At 41.0% G+C, this 15,108-nt stretch overlaps 1 protein-coding gene across 4 annotated transcripts in view; it reads right to left on the bottom strand.

Moving 5' to 3' along the window:
- Positions 1-13,166: 13,166 nt before the first annotated feature.
- Positions 13,167-15,108, bottom strand: part of zgc:92140 (uncharacterized protein LOC447854 homolog) — a 34,161-nt gene continuing 32,219 nt past the window's right edge. For all 4 annotated transcript variants that reach the window (XM_058637642.1, XM_058637641.1, XM_058637640.1 and 1 more), the window contains exon 6: positions 13,167-14,537. In XM_058637642.1, coding sequence (XP_058493625.1) covers positions 14,490-14,537 — 48 coding nt within the window. In that variant the 3' untranslated portion in view covers positions 13,167-14,489. The remainder of the gene's footprint in view (positions 14,538-15,108) is intronic.

Here is a 15,108-nt window from a genome sequence, read left to right as displayed (position 1 = left end):
TGCTGGTTTATAGAAAGTTCAGTGTTTTTGTTTTTTGTTTTGTTTTATCTCCACATTGTTATTCATAGAACTATATACTGTATAATTGATATCAGTGCAGGCCCAATCCTTAACGGGGCCCTAAGCTGAATTTAATTTTGGGGCCGCCTCCCACTACCCCAGAGTAGCCAAATGTAACACTTTAAGTTGCATTAATTAATTAAATTAAAGGCAGGGGGCGCTGTGCCAATCTTAGCTGACATTGGGGTGAAAGGCCTAAAACAGTGTTACACCCTGCACAGTTTTCCAGTCCATCACAGTGACACTAATGGCATTTTTCCTCATACTACATACTGTAGTACCGCCTCGCCTCGCCTCGCCTCTACACGGTTTGGTTGGTTTTCCATTACTATAGTACCTCCTCAACGTGGGCGGAGTCATCACAGCACGGCTGCATGAAACCGCTGTGACTTCTTTTTTCAGGCGACACACACAAAGTTGTTTTCAGTGTAACTGAACCGAAAAGAGGAATCAGATCTGTAACTTCTTATTTTGTGTCACCTTGAAACTGTTGTCGATTGTTTGATGGTCATTTTTCTTATTTGAAGCTGCCATGGACGACAGATGTAAAGTAGCCTTTTGGCTAATTCTGGCATATTTACATTGAGATTTGTTCATCAATTATGCATTGTCCCTTTTAAATAAATGCATTTACATTATTTATTTATTTGCCCTCTATTCTGTCTTTTGTGTCTAAAACTTTGTGCTGCTGCCCTGAATAAAAGAGAATCTTAATCTCAGTGGGATTTATTTCAGGTTAAATAAGAGAATAATATTATTAGGATTTTAATATACCCTGAAAACCATGTTAAGCGAAATAGATTTATTTTTATCATAATTTCTGAGAATTAAAACACTATCTGTTTATCTTACATGTGCAAACACTGTTGTCACGTGTACGTTACAGAATTACATTTTTGTGTAATATTTTGTATCTATTGATGCTGATGCATGTATATTGTGTTTAATAGGGTGCTAGTATTATGTGCAATGACAGTAAAGCTTTTCTTCTTAATTTTAATAACAGTTGGAGTTGAAACTCACCATGTTCTCATTTTACTTCTCTGTTGCTCGTCCGCTTTTCCTCCTCCGTTCTCCTCCTTCCTGAGTGTTTCATTTAAATTTTTCCATCAAGTCCTGAGCATTGAACGCCTCTTGGAAGCTGCTGAACTGGAGACCATGAAGTCACCATCTCTGACTTCAGCCTTTTTTCCTTTCTAAACATATTAGACCTACTGAAAAAGCTTTTATTTGCTAAAGTAGCAGACATTTATCTGAAGGGGCTAAATCCTCTATTCTGAAGCTGGGAACAAAGCTTTGGATTTATTCAGAATAAATAAACATTAAGTCTTTCAGGGAAAGGTTAAAGGGTGTTTTCTATAATTAATAACACAACATTCTTCAAAATGTCTTTATGGGATGAGAAACTTCTCTAGAATAACCAGGAGTTAGTGGTTTTCTTAGAGGTGGTGATGTTTCTCACAGACAGATAGATGTCTACAAAAATGCATACGAGTGGGATTGTTTCTAAGTTCTTGTCTTATGGTCACCATGTCCTGTGAGTAACCTGTAACTGGGTTTAGGCACAAAACACATGGTCAGGGCTGGAAATAGATCATGGTTTGTCCTCATAGCAACAACATCCTCCAATAAAAGAGAATTTATGAGACCAATGCACAAGGGACCAGGAGTCTTACACCAAACCCAACTACACTATAGTGCTATTGGGCTTATTTGGAAGGTTTGAAACCAGAGCGTTATTAAAATGACTGAACATAAATGTTCTCATTTGCATATATGCATACAAGCATTTACATAAACAAAAGAAATATCAACAGTGAGAAAAAAACCAGAAGGACAAGATTTGAAACAGCCAATCACAGAGTTATAATCCGCTGCTCTCATGGGCTCCTCTCAGGTCGGGGCCCCCAAGGCTCTTGTCTGTCTTGCTTACCCTGTTGTAACTCTCCTGTCAAGGGGTTAAAACACCATGGAATGTCCTTATTACAACAAAGAATCTGTCAAAAATCAAATGTGTCTGTCTTTCACTATGTTGCACACGACCACCACCTACGCTCTCGACTCCTGAGGAGAACTGATCCCAAATCCCTGGTGAAGTGTGTTGATGTGACACATATCAAACTTTTTCTTTCTGAACAGAATATTCAAATAAAATGTTTTACAGACAAGTAAACATTATTGTGAGAGACCAGGCTGCTGTAAATCTGCTTCTGTAACGACACACTTGCACTTTGTACATAATTCATCATTTATTCATTTTATTTTCATTCCTCACTCTCTCTATAGCTGCGGTGTATGTCCTTACATGTTTACACTTGTCTTCCAGCATTTTATATTATATTATACTATTTGCAGTGCTATGTATTCCTTCTTAATAGTTCTTCTATATTTGTTCCTGTTTACATGTATGTTGCATTCATCTCTGATATATTTCTTTATGAAAAACATTTCCAAGTTTCAGTATCAATAAAGTACGTTTATCAAACCATAATGAAAACATGTAACTGTGCACCATGATACAAACGTGCAACCAGTAAAAAAACACCTTCCAAAATCAGAAATCCTCTTAATTGCAGCATTACAGAGTCTATTCTTGACAGATAAACACCTCCTGCTCCCTCCATCACTATTATAATATGACATTATAATATTTCTCATATATGATTACAGTAACCCTCCAGTAACCTTTTTTAATTATAGTTTGGGGACAGACGATCAGACAGACGAGTAAAGGCGACTAAAGCCAGCTCACTTGCGTCCTTGTCTCAACTCAGCTCTGTTTATTTAAGCTGGGATCTTTGCCACCTGGTCATGTTTTCCCTCTTCTCTTTCTGAGGTAATTGGAGTTTGCAGCCATGTTTGTGTGCTGCTGGATGCTCTTAGTCACTGAAGAGGAGAGAGATGTTTTCACTCGGTCTCATCGTGAACCTCAGCTCCCTCTAGTGCTTTCACATCAGAGGAAAAAAAACACGAGGGAAGTCGCCACAAAATCATAGCTTTCATTGACACACAAACCTGCTCAGACTCATTCCACACCATAATATGAACATACACACAGAGAGAGAGAGAACTTTGCTTGGAGGAAGGTTTTTCTAACCTGCAGTTTGACTTTTATACAGCAGAGGTTAGAGATCAGGATCATCAGGAGTTCACAGGTGACTGGAGGAGTTTGACCATGTCCTGACTCGCTTTTCAGATTTCTAGGGACAGAAGTCTGGAATGGAAAAACACACAAAAACAAACACTTACATAATTGAAATGAATGATTTTTTATTCAGAAAAAAAGCATTAGTTTATATTGCACTTATAAAGACACAGGTTTGAAAGACAAAGAATATGATTGCATGTTTGTATTATGGTGCCAGATGTTTTCGTTATGGTAATGCGACGGTTTATTTTTCAGTTTGCCTCTGACGGGAGGAAATAAAGAGATAAATAGACTTTATACTTTATTACTTTATTCATACCAAACCTGGGGAACCAGCAGCACAGTTTCTTAAAATATACCATCAAGAAAGATATAAGAGATGAAAGCAAAACACATCGAAAGGAACAAAAAAAGGATAAAATATTAGAGTATGATTCCAAATTATGGAATAAAAGTGTAAAAGTTGAGACAAAAGCCGGCAGATAAAAGAGTTATGTAACCATTGTCAGCTTCTTAATAGAAGTGAGTCTGATTCCATTTAAACTTCAAGGTTAAACAATAAAAAGGAAAAGTGTTTTAGTTCTGCACTGAAACAAAACTCAGCCTCTCTCCTCATTTCTGGCCCAGGATCAAACTCCAGCACTCGCTCGGTCTACGATACATTCTCATTATTGCAGTGGCTCATGCTCTCCTTCCTCTGTCTGCTTTGTAATTTTGGTCGCGTTGTTGACACGCAGCCATTTGTCTCTGTAACTGAGCTACGTACAGATGACAGATAGAGCAGGACCGTACCATTTGTTCTACTTATGTTTGGGATAAATGTATGATCCAAGAGCTGCCAACCTTCTTTTTTTTTTTTGGATTGTTAAACTGTGGTTGCACAGAAAGTAGAGGAAGCGTAGACTAAATGGCTGCTCCACCTTTAAATCTCAGGCCTGTGATCCTTCATGAGTAGAGTCAATAAATAGAGGAATATGTCATATGAGAAACTCTGGGATAAATATGCATCACATAGAAGAAACTTTGAAGTTTACATTCAAGAAAATGACATTTTCTCCTGTAGTATGACACAAAAATCTAATCAATCACCATGGGATCATACATAAACTCATAATTACTTATATACAGAGGTGCACATCTTTATGGGGCCCAAAGTAGAATCTTATTTGAGGGGCCTCCTCCTCCCACCACCTCAGAGTTACCTGTGCTTGACTGGTGTGTTTTTTTTTTAGGGAAAAGCCGATACGATCAGTCTGATACTGAGGTTCAAATCACTGAATCAGACATTGGACAGATAATAATGTAAAATCTGATACTATATATCACATGCTTCACTAGGAATATTAACATAAATAAAGAGTGTGTCGCACAACAATATGATATTATGACAATATTGCGATAGTTGGCACCATCTAGTGGACGAAAAACGTCAACTGCTTTTTTTTATGCTAATCCACAAAAGGTTAAATGTTTATTTGTTGGTATGCAAAAAACTTGATACTTGATATAATATCAGCACGCAAAATATCGTTATTTTAATATCGTTGTATTAATTTTCCCCCCACCCTTAGTATCAAACCACGTCTTTATCGAACATGAAGAAAGAGACGTGACTGAATGTGAATGAGGGACGCAGTGACGACATGAGTCACGTGGACTTATTTTTTGGGAAAGAAGAAGAGAAAAAAACGACTGATTTGGACTGATATTGTTATTAGACGTGAAAAAGTGGTATCCATCCATCCTTCCATAACGGAGATTGCGATGTTTTTCTGAGAGCAGTGAGTCTGCTGAGGCTTTAGAGACCAAGGGTGCCCTCGTGTGATGATGATTTATGTGTGTGTGTGTGTGTGTGTGTGTGTGTGTGTGTCCGTGTGACGCCTCTGCGTCTGGCTGTCACTGTGATGCACAGCTTTAATAGACAATAGGCTGATCATGCAGAGAGCAACATGGAGGCAAACCCTGAACCAGCAGGTGGAGCTGTTGCTTCATCCCTGAAGGACACTCTCACACGCTCCTTCAGTCCAGACAGTGTGAGAGGAAACCTCTCATCCTGCTCAGAGTGTTGAGAACATTGAAGTAGTTCCTCTTTAAAACAGCTCCATCTCCTGCAGCACCACCCGAGTGCTGCTCAGTCAGAGCCACTTTACTCCACACTGCACTAAAACACAACACCGAGTGCCAAACCATGAGGCAATCGTGCTTTTCAGTTTCCATCCTTCTGAGTGTGCTGGTCACTCAATCGATGCAGCTGAACCATCACACTGTGCTGTTGATGTGCTGCACATGTGTCCAGGTGCTCGTTCATGGAAAAACAAAAGAGATTTAAGTGGGTCACTTCTGTGAGTGTGCAGCATGAATGCAAATGCTTCTACTTTCTTCAAGTCTCATGTGAGCTCTGCACTAAGGGTGAACCAGAGTATGGATCATGTGCAGGAGAAGCTCCACATACAGATGGATGGTGGTTTTCAGTCATCATGTGCACACTCCCCACACTCCCCACGTCCACTCGAGGATTTAAAACTGGATCTCATTTAATGACTGTAAGCTTTTTCCTTTTCTTTATTTTGTGAGTGTGTCAGCGTCACTTAGCTGAAGCTTCCTTTGTTTGCCAGCTGTAGACACTTGCTGGCCATTAGGTCAAAAAAGAGCAGGGAATTTAATCCATGTCTTGTGGTTGACTGCTGAATCATGGCAGAAACTGTTACCATGGGGATACACGGTGGGGCAGTGGCTAGCACTGTTGCCTCACAGCAAGAAGGTCGCAGGTTCAAATTCCGGTTCAGCTGAAGGCTTTTCTTTTTCCTCCCACAGTTCAAAAACATGGTCATAAAAAAGTGGGGGCCGCGGTCTCCTATTGGACCGTAACGGTACTGCAGGTAGGCTGTGAAAGGTCACTAAATATAAATGAATAAATGTATTAAAATGAAGTTTTTATATCTGAACAAAGAATAAAAGGTGTCACTGTATGTGCTGATGTTAATATATGCAAAAGTGATATTTTCTGCCTGTAACGTCTTCATGGAGATGTTGGGTGTCAGTCGGTCAACATACACGCCTCATATTTCAGTATTTGCACTCAATGTTAACAAAGCAACTCTTGCCTTTGCAGCAAGAAGAGCCAGGTTCTTGGGTCTCTCTGCATGGAGATGCATGTTCTGACTAGTGTACAGGTGAATTGGACAATCTTAACTCACCATAGGTGTAAATGTGGGAGTGAATATTGGTTCATCTCTGTGTGTTGGCTCTGTGATGGACTGTCCAGGGCGACCTGCGTTTGTTGGGATCAGCTCCAGCTCTGCACGACCCTCATGTGGAGGATAAAGCAGTATGAATGAATGAATGAATGATCACATCCCTCATGTTCAATAAATAAAGACGCGGTGACGATGTTATCAAATGACTCAAACCAAAAAATGACTCAGTTCTACCGATTTCTTTATGATAATATTCTGTGTTTAATTTAATAATGCTTTAATTAAATTGAATTAAAGCACACAGTAGATGGATGGAAAGATTTTCCACACTGACACAGACGGCCGCGGTTAAGAGGCTGGAGCTGACAACATTTGTAAATGAATGTGTTTAGAGCTGCTCGAGGTAGATTAGTCCAAAGTGGGTATTCAGCAGCCGGGAACTTCTACTGGAGAGAGTTGAGACACTGAGCAAAGGCCTGCTGGGCATCCAGGCAGTCGTCCATCCCTTTCCCCCCACACAAGTGACTCATACTGTCTGCGTGGGCAATTCATGTTCACACACAAACACACACACACACACACACACACACACTGTTTCAGCTTGTAAAAATAATTATAATTATAATATAATTATGTTCCAGCAACAAAAGAGGAAGAACAGCACGACAGCAACACCAAATGCACAAACTACAGCGGCCATGCTTCAGCGACTTAAAGCCAGGCATCGTATTTGTTGGCGTGCTCTTCGTGTCACAAGAGCTGTCAGTGAATAAAGTTGTCGTAAACATGAGCAATAAAGCAGAATAGACATAAGCACTATTCAGATGGGATTAGTGGAGCGATGTCGTTTTACCACAGGACATCTGTAATATTACCGGCTTATTCACACGGGATAAGAAATGTCAGGACAAGGAAGGGAACAATGGATTTATGCACCGCCGTCACCTCCTGTCACGTATGATGTCATGTTCTGTCACATCCATAACAACAGATTAGATATGGTTGAATTAATATTAACTGACTAATTACCTACTGGTTGATGTCATTGGCATTTTATGCGCCACATAGCCTTGGCCAGGGTTTCTCAATCCTGATCCTCCTGGACTCACTGCCCTGCATGTTTTAGATGTTTCCCTGCTCCAACACACCTGATTCTAATAAATGGGTCGCTATCAGGCTTCTGCAGAGCTTGTTGATGAGCTGATTATTTGAATCAGGTGTGTTGGAGCAGGGAAACATCTAAAACACGTAGGACAGTGGATCCTAAGGACCAGGATTGAGGAACACTGGCCTAGAGAGAGGTGCTTATGTAATTATAGGCACTTACCTAAAGCAATCAGAAGTCCTGTGCCTCTGACAAGTGCTTTCGACCTGCTTTTGGTTCCAAAGTGTGGTTGTCATATCCCGAGAACTCTCAAGGTTTGTCACCGACGTGTCTTCAAGTGCCTCCATGCTTGAAAATCTGCAGAAAACTACTTGTAAACACGATATGTTGGATAATTCACACACAAATGTATAGCTGGTCTGTTTGCATGGGATTAGTATTACCTGGGGTGATTTTCCGGAACTATTTACCAAAGGTAAAAGTCATTGTCCGCTAATGATTACATGACACATTCAGACAGAGAATCTCTGATAATGACCTCTCCCGTCTGACTACAGCTTTCGTCTTCACGTTACAAAACAAACGTGCATTTTGAAGCTTTGCACATTTGCACATTTGCACCAATTTTCAACTTCTTTCTAAACATAAACTTGAACTCATCGTTGCAGCTTCTCGTTCATACCAGTTCACTGCAGCGTGCCAGACTGGCTTCAGCTCGGGCACAAATCCCACTGCAATTTCCGCACAAATTGCCCTCTCTAGTTTATTTTATGAATTTATTTTCTTCCCTACACCGTTTCCATTTTAAATCCAGTTAATCCAGCACTTTAATTTTGATTTATTTTGTGTTTTGAAGCCCTGGTGTTGCTCACCCTTAACCATCTATTCTTAAGTATTGGATGTTATTTCTTTGTTTAATGCAAACTCTGATGTGTTTCTCATTGGTAAACTGTCTGTGGTGTTTCTTCTCTTCTGCTCCCGACAGACAAAACAGAGGAATGAATAGATACTGTAGGTGTTAGTACATAATGTAGCTCATCGTCTTTCAACTGGAAGGTTGTGGGTTTGATTCCCAGCTCCTCTAGTCAACTTAACGTTGCTCCTGAAAGACACTGTGCTGTATGAAAGTGTGAGTGAATGTGAATGGGTGAACGGCAAACCTGTAATAAATCTGCGTCCTGTGAAATGTCTATTTACACCTCTGTATTTTAACATTAGTGGTACTCAGTATTTTATGTGGTGCTTGGTATAAACGTTTGAAAATCACTGCACAAATGACCAATTGCAATACCAGTGACTACTTTTTTAAAAAGAAGAGTCTGTTGGGCCAAATGAAACATTTAGACGAGCCAACTTTGGCCCACAACCTCCACTTTGAGCAGTAATGTCCTAATGGATAAATGGGCAGAAATGACACCAATACACCACAAGATCTTTTTAAAAAGACTTCCCAGAAGAGGGGAGGCTGCTGCAGCCGCATAGACACACCGACTCTATATGAATGGATTAAGAACATGATGAGAAAAAAGCTCCTGTGGGTCTTACATGTAGAATTCTAGGGCTGTGTTTTTTATTATGGATTAATTAGTCAATGAGTTCATTTCCAGTCCATAAATTATAAGAAAGTGGTGAAAAATGTTGATCGTAATCCCCAAACCTCAACATGGGGACGTCCTCCAGTGTCTTATTCTGTCCAAAAAAACACAAGATATTCAGTTTATTGTCAAACATGTGAGAAGCTGAGTTTAGAGAGAAACACTCAAACTGTTTGAATATCAAAATATACAGCTACAAAGATTAAGGGATTAAGGCAGAAGTAGCAAATATCTTTATTGTGATATTATGATGGAATATTGTGTTATAATTTTAAGCTCATATTGTCCACCCACTACTGAACAGTTTTGGAGGTTTTTTCACCAGTCTTTTCCTCTGGTCTGGCCCCCGGTCGTTTTAGTGACACCTCTGGATTAAGGAACAATCCCACACTGTTATAAATTACTGATATAAATTGTATTATTGTCCGACAATAAAATAATCTAATATCCACCAACCAAAACAACATCACTAACCCATTATTGAGTGCTAGATGAATTGTTGCTGCCCTAATATAATCATCATAAAACACCAGCAAATGTATAAACATCTAATCTAAACAATAACTACTAATATGAACAGTTTGACTGTCTAGTCCTCATCTTCAACTCCTTTTCTCTTGTTTTTACTTTATAAAGTTATGCTATTGAACCATTTCAGACCTATAAGAGTATAAACAGACTCCTACACTGACTGGCAGGTGTTTTATTATGCAGATTGACTCCACAACAAATAATACATCTGACTTATTAAATATTAATATGTATAAAATATGTATTTGTGCTGGAAATTCAGACCAGTGATTTCTCATCATTAACGGAAGATTTAGGACTGAAATCACACTCCAGCAGGAACAGGCTGTACCCAACAAGGACGCTCACACTTAACAACAACAACAACAACAACAACAACAATGACACACACACACACACACACACACAGACACATTGAATTGTATTCATTTATGACAGTCACCATTAACCATAACCAGTTAATCCCTTACCCCCTCAAACTGCAACCTAACCACAATTTAAACCTTAGTCCTAAACTTAACCAGTTCCTCAGAAATGAGGTTCTGCCTCATTAGGACCAGAAAATATCCTAAAAGGTAACAAATACAGGTCTACAAACACACACACATGTTTGCGCTTCATTCATAGTGTGGACCCTCATAGACATAATGTATTACCTCCTAGCCCCTTACGCTGACCATAACCATCCCAACTAAGTGCCTAACGCTAACCCTAACCATAAAACCAGGTCCTAAACCCCAAAAAGCCCTTTAAAGACATGAGGACCTGCCAAAATGTCCTCACAAAGCACAAATACACACACACAGAGACACAGAGGGAGGTGTGGGCTCTTTAATGGTGCACTTGCGTCAGGGTGGAAAGAAAATTTTCAGGTCCATATTCCTGCCTGAGGATGTTAACGGGCAACATCCGTCTCGCCCCCTCTCCCGTCTCTCACATTCTCACTTTTGCAAACTCCCTCATCCCTCCTTGTTTCCTCGCTCCCACCGTGCCCACCTCGCTCTCTTCAGCTGCTTCCAATACATTTTTATTTCTGTGCGGGGGAACTCAGCTCAGCTCAGCTCAGCTCAGCTCTGCTGTGGGACCCAGTCCCGGTTCAGGGAGTCTTACAGGCTGCTGATCGTAACCGTATGTGTCCCTGTCAATGAGTCATGTGAGGAGAAGAAGGAGTTTATGAGTGTGTGGCTTGCGTACGCTTCATTAAGGAGCAGTCAGGCTACTGAAAATCAGTCTTACCACTGACACTCACAGCATCTCAGGATCCAGTCCCAATAGGGTGTATATTAGAACAGATAGAAACAGATATCTGTTCAAAACTGTGGTTTTTACTACTGTAGCTTACACACACACACACACACAGTTGTATAACATTCATAGCCCCTTACCCTAACCTTAACCATCACAACTGCGTGTCTCACCCTAACCTTTAACCTAGCCTCCACCCTAAAACCAGGTCTTAACACAATAAAAGCCATTTTTGTCAAAAAGTGAGGACCAGCCTAAATGTCCTCACTTCCTTAGTTATATAAGTTTTTTTGGTCCTCAGAAAGACGCCCATACAAGGACACGCACGCACACACACACACACACAGCATCTGTGCTGTGTGTGTGTGTGTGTGTTGTTCTTATTCCACTGGACAAATGATCTTCGTCCTTCTTAGATGATTGAATAAAAAGTCACATTAATGGCGCTGACGTATGATCACTCAGAACTCAGAACTGTGACGTCGTGCCACAAACAGAACTGTAAATATCATTTAAGGAGTGTCTGCGACCACATGGTGTATCCAGCTGATTCAAATGGTGGCCCGTGGACCACATGTGGCCCAAAAGCAACGCCTTAGTGGCCCAGACTGTGGTCCCAGAAACACTGAGAAAAAAACAAGAAAAACACTCATACATTCCTACAGTAGCACTGACCATGAATGCAGCACTATTCTTTTAAAGGGACTTTAAAGGGATATGACAGTGGTCAGTAATTGGTGGCCCGCGGGCCAAAACTGGCCCGCCAGCATCAGGATCTGGCCCAGCAGATGATTTAAGAAATCTGATCATAAATTATTTGCTTATCTTCACAAATTTATTACAGAGCTTTTATTCTGAAAAAAATACAAGTTTGAGTAATACAAATAAAAACAGTGCTGTTGTCATAGACAGCCAGGTTTAGGGGGTAAATGTCTGTAAAATACCTACTAAGTTCATGCTAGACTCTAAGAAGAAGCAGTGATTCTTAAAATTGAAATGATGCACAATAAACATTAACAGTACGAGTCTCACACACATTTGTCTTCGTAACGAGCTGCTGATGAAAGACAGCGTCCACACTATTGTTAGCTTAAGGCAGCAAATGTGTATGTTTTTGTTTGAAGACACTTTGTCTGATGAAGGTTCCATGTTTTGGCCCAATATTCATCCATCCATCCATTTTCTATTGCTTTATCCTCCACGGGAGGGTCGCGGGGTGAGCTGTGCCAATCTCAGCTGACATAAGGCGATAGGCGGGGTCACACCCTGGACAGATCGCCAGTCCATCACAGGGACACATATAGAGACAAACAACCATTCACTCTCACACCTACGCTCAATTTAGAGTGTCCATTTTACCTAATCTCCATACTGCATGTTTTTGGACTGTGGGAGGAAGCCGGAGAATCCAGAGAAAAGCCACGCACACACGGGGAGAACATGCAACACCATGCATAGAGACCCTTGTTCCAAACGGGGCTCGAACGCTGGTCTTCAAGCTGCAAAGACAAGAGTGCAAACCACTACACCACCCGTGTGGCCCTGCCAAATATTCAATTACTTCAATTACGACCACATTTACTTGCTGATCTCTGGCATATAACATATATGTATTTCTGTTGCTAGTATTGTTGCACCTGATCCGAAATCTGGTTTTAATCATGAAAAAAGCTTTGAACCGATTAATCGATTATCAAAATAATCAATTCATTTAGTAATCGATTCTTGGTTTCAGCTCTACTCTGGACATGGAACAAGGAAGGCCATAACATGCTGTTTTATGAGTCCAGTAGCATGTAATATTGTATGCAATTGAACTTGTTTTGATGTAGCACAATTTGATGGACTTGTTTGTGCATTCTGTGCTAAACGTTACAGTGGATGAGTACATTTAAAGAGATAATACTGTCACCTTATAATAATTATAATCACTTTCTGGTGAGTTAGTTCACCAGAAACTGATTATAACTATTATTTCATAAACTGTCAAATAAATTAGTTTGTCAGTGGAAATATAGTCAAACCAGACAAACACTGTGATAATCGTTTGACTGAATCAGACACTGGTTTGCTTTCATACTGCAGTGCTTGTGTTGTACCTGCAGGTGGCAGAACATAGCCCTGCTGCTGCTGAGTGAGTCAGCTCTGACTGCATGACCACAGGGAAATGGACTGACTTCACACTCAGTCTGCACTGCTGGCATGACAGCGCACACACACGCACAGACACACACACACACACACATGCATGCACACACACTTACTCAAAGTCCATCCTTAAGAGCTTCTGTGTTTGTATTTTTAATAGAAAAAAGGTATTCAAAATAATACAACAGAACGTATCCAGTATAGATGACAATTAAAAAAAAAACAAAAACGTGATCAGGTCTGTGTCTCCACGGCAACCACATATCCTCACTTACTTTTGCTGCATCAGTGGCTAAGCATGTGTGTGTGTGTGTGTGTGTGAGAGAGAACACTGAGACAAACCAAAAATACAAAGGTTTAAAGTTTCTTTTCTTATCGACGCACATGACATGTCTTCTGGTGAACTTAAAGAATACAATAGTGTGTGTGTGTGTGTGTGTAATAATCTGTACAATAAAACACGACAGCATGTGCTGCGTTACTGTATGTAAATGAGGGCGGATCGGTTTGAGACACAGCCTCAGTATGTCTGCCTGCTGTGGTGGTGAGGAAGGTGAGCACACTGATGATGATGATGGTGGTGAGGAGGATACAGTGTGTAGGACGCCATGAGTCGAAAAACAAAGTGAAGAGGAAGAAACATCAGAAAAGGGAAGAAATAGTGAATTTAAAAAAAGAAAAAGAAATAACAAAAGGGTCCTTGACTTCAGAAGGCAGGGGGAGTTTAGACTTGCTAAAATCTTGCTCCTTACTCTCTTTTTATTAAAATATCCCACAATTTCCCCTCTTTCTTTCCTCATCCTCACTCACTCATTCTCTCAGTCCCTTGTGGGAAAAAGAAAAAAAGGTTTTGTGTGGATCCGGGCGGCGTTAGGAAACTCCTCTGCTTACAGCATCTTCTCCCTTCCTTCTCCACTAGTGCGTCCACTCAGTGTCCCACACAGCCACAGAAACAACGTCAGTGTTTGTCCTCACACGGCCTCCATATCTGCGCAGTTCCTTTGTCCAAAATGCAAGGGTTAAATATTCAGGATCAGACCGTGGAAGGCAAGACGGACAAACACGGAGGGACGCTGAGAAAAGAAATCAGTTTGACCCGACAGAGGCCGGTCCTCCTTATCCACAGCACTTTCTCTTCCATCTCGTCCGTGTTGTCACCTCAGAGGCCTGAAAGGACGAGGAGTTAAGAGAGGAGGGCTGTCGGCCGTCTCTGAAGATCCCGTTCACTCTCTCGGTCTGTCTTTCCGTCTTTCATCCATTAACCCCGCCCCCCACACACTCTTTCACTTGTGATTAAAATACTATCTTTGCCACGTCTTCATTAAACACACATTTGCTCATCCCAACACATAGTGTCCTATCATATAAACAATCCTACAGGTAAAACACTGATTCTGCTCTCACACACACACGAAGCACACACACATACACTGCGGGGGTGAATGCTGGGGGCCTCTGTGCTATGTCCCATCTTCCTCCTCCTCCTCCTCTGAACAGTAGTCTCGCCCCTGCAGAAAAAGAAAAAGAGAGAGAGAGAGAAAATGAGTACCTTTCCCGACAATCAGATTGTTCCCATTGCATTTAAGTCAAAGCGTATTTTAAAGGACTTTCTGAGGTTTCTGCACCTAGAAACTCCCCCCCAACACACACACACACACACACACACACACACACACACACACACGTTTGTAACATAACCTGGTCTATTTGCAGGTACTGGCACAGACAACAGTGGATGAGGCAGTGAAAGTGCTGACAGGTGGGCAGTTATGTCGTGTCGCTTCTCCAGACGTGATGAGGAGCTAAATCGACTGTTGGCCTCTAAAGAGCTGATAGAAACATCTGGTTTGGGTCGACGTTCCATCTTCAAACGGGGTTTTAATGCAGCAGTGTGCAGCCCACTGGGTTGTTGTTTTTTTACCGTGATTGTTGTTGCTGTCATTCTCCTGCCTCTGTTTGGTCTTTGTTGAACAGGAACAATCACAACATTATTTGCATGCTGCGTCCTTCATCCATCATCCCTTCATCTGACAGAGCGTTTGTGTGTATACAGCAGCAGAGCAGCGGGGAGGCGAGAAG

The sequence above is a fragment of the Solea solea genome, chromosome 9 (assembly GCF_958295425.1).
Source record: "Solea solea chromosome 9, fSolSol10.1, whole genome shotgun sequence".
NCBI classification, from domain to species: domain Eukaryota; kingdom Metazoa; phylum Chordata; class Actinopteri; order Pleuronectiformes; family Soleidae; genus Solea; species Solea solea.
Note: the sequence above shows the minus strand (reverse complement) of the source record. Positions and strands in the feature narration are given on the sequence as shown.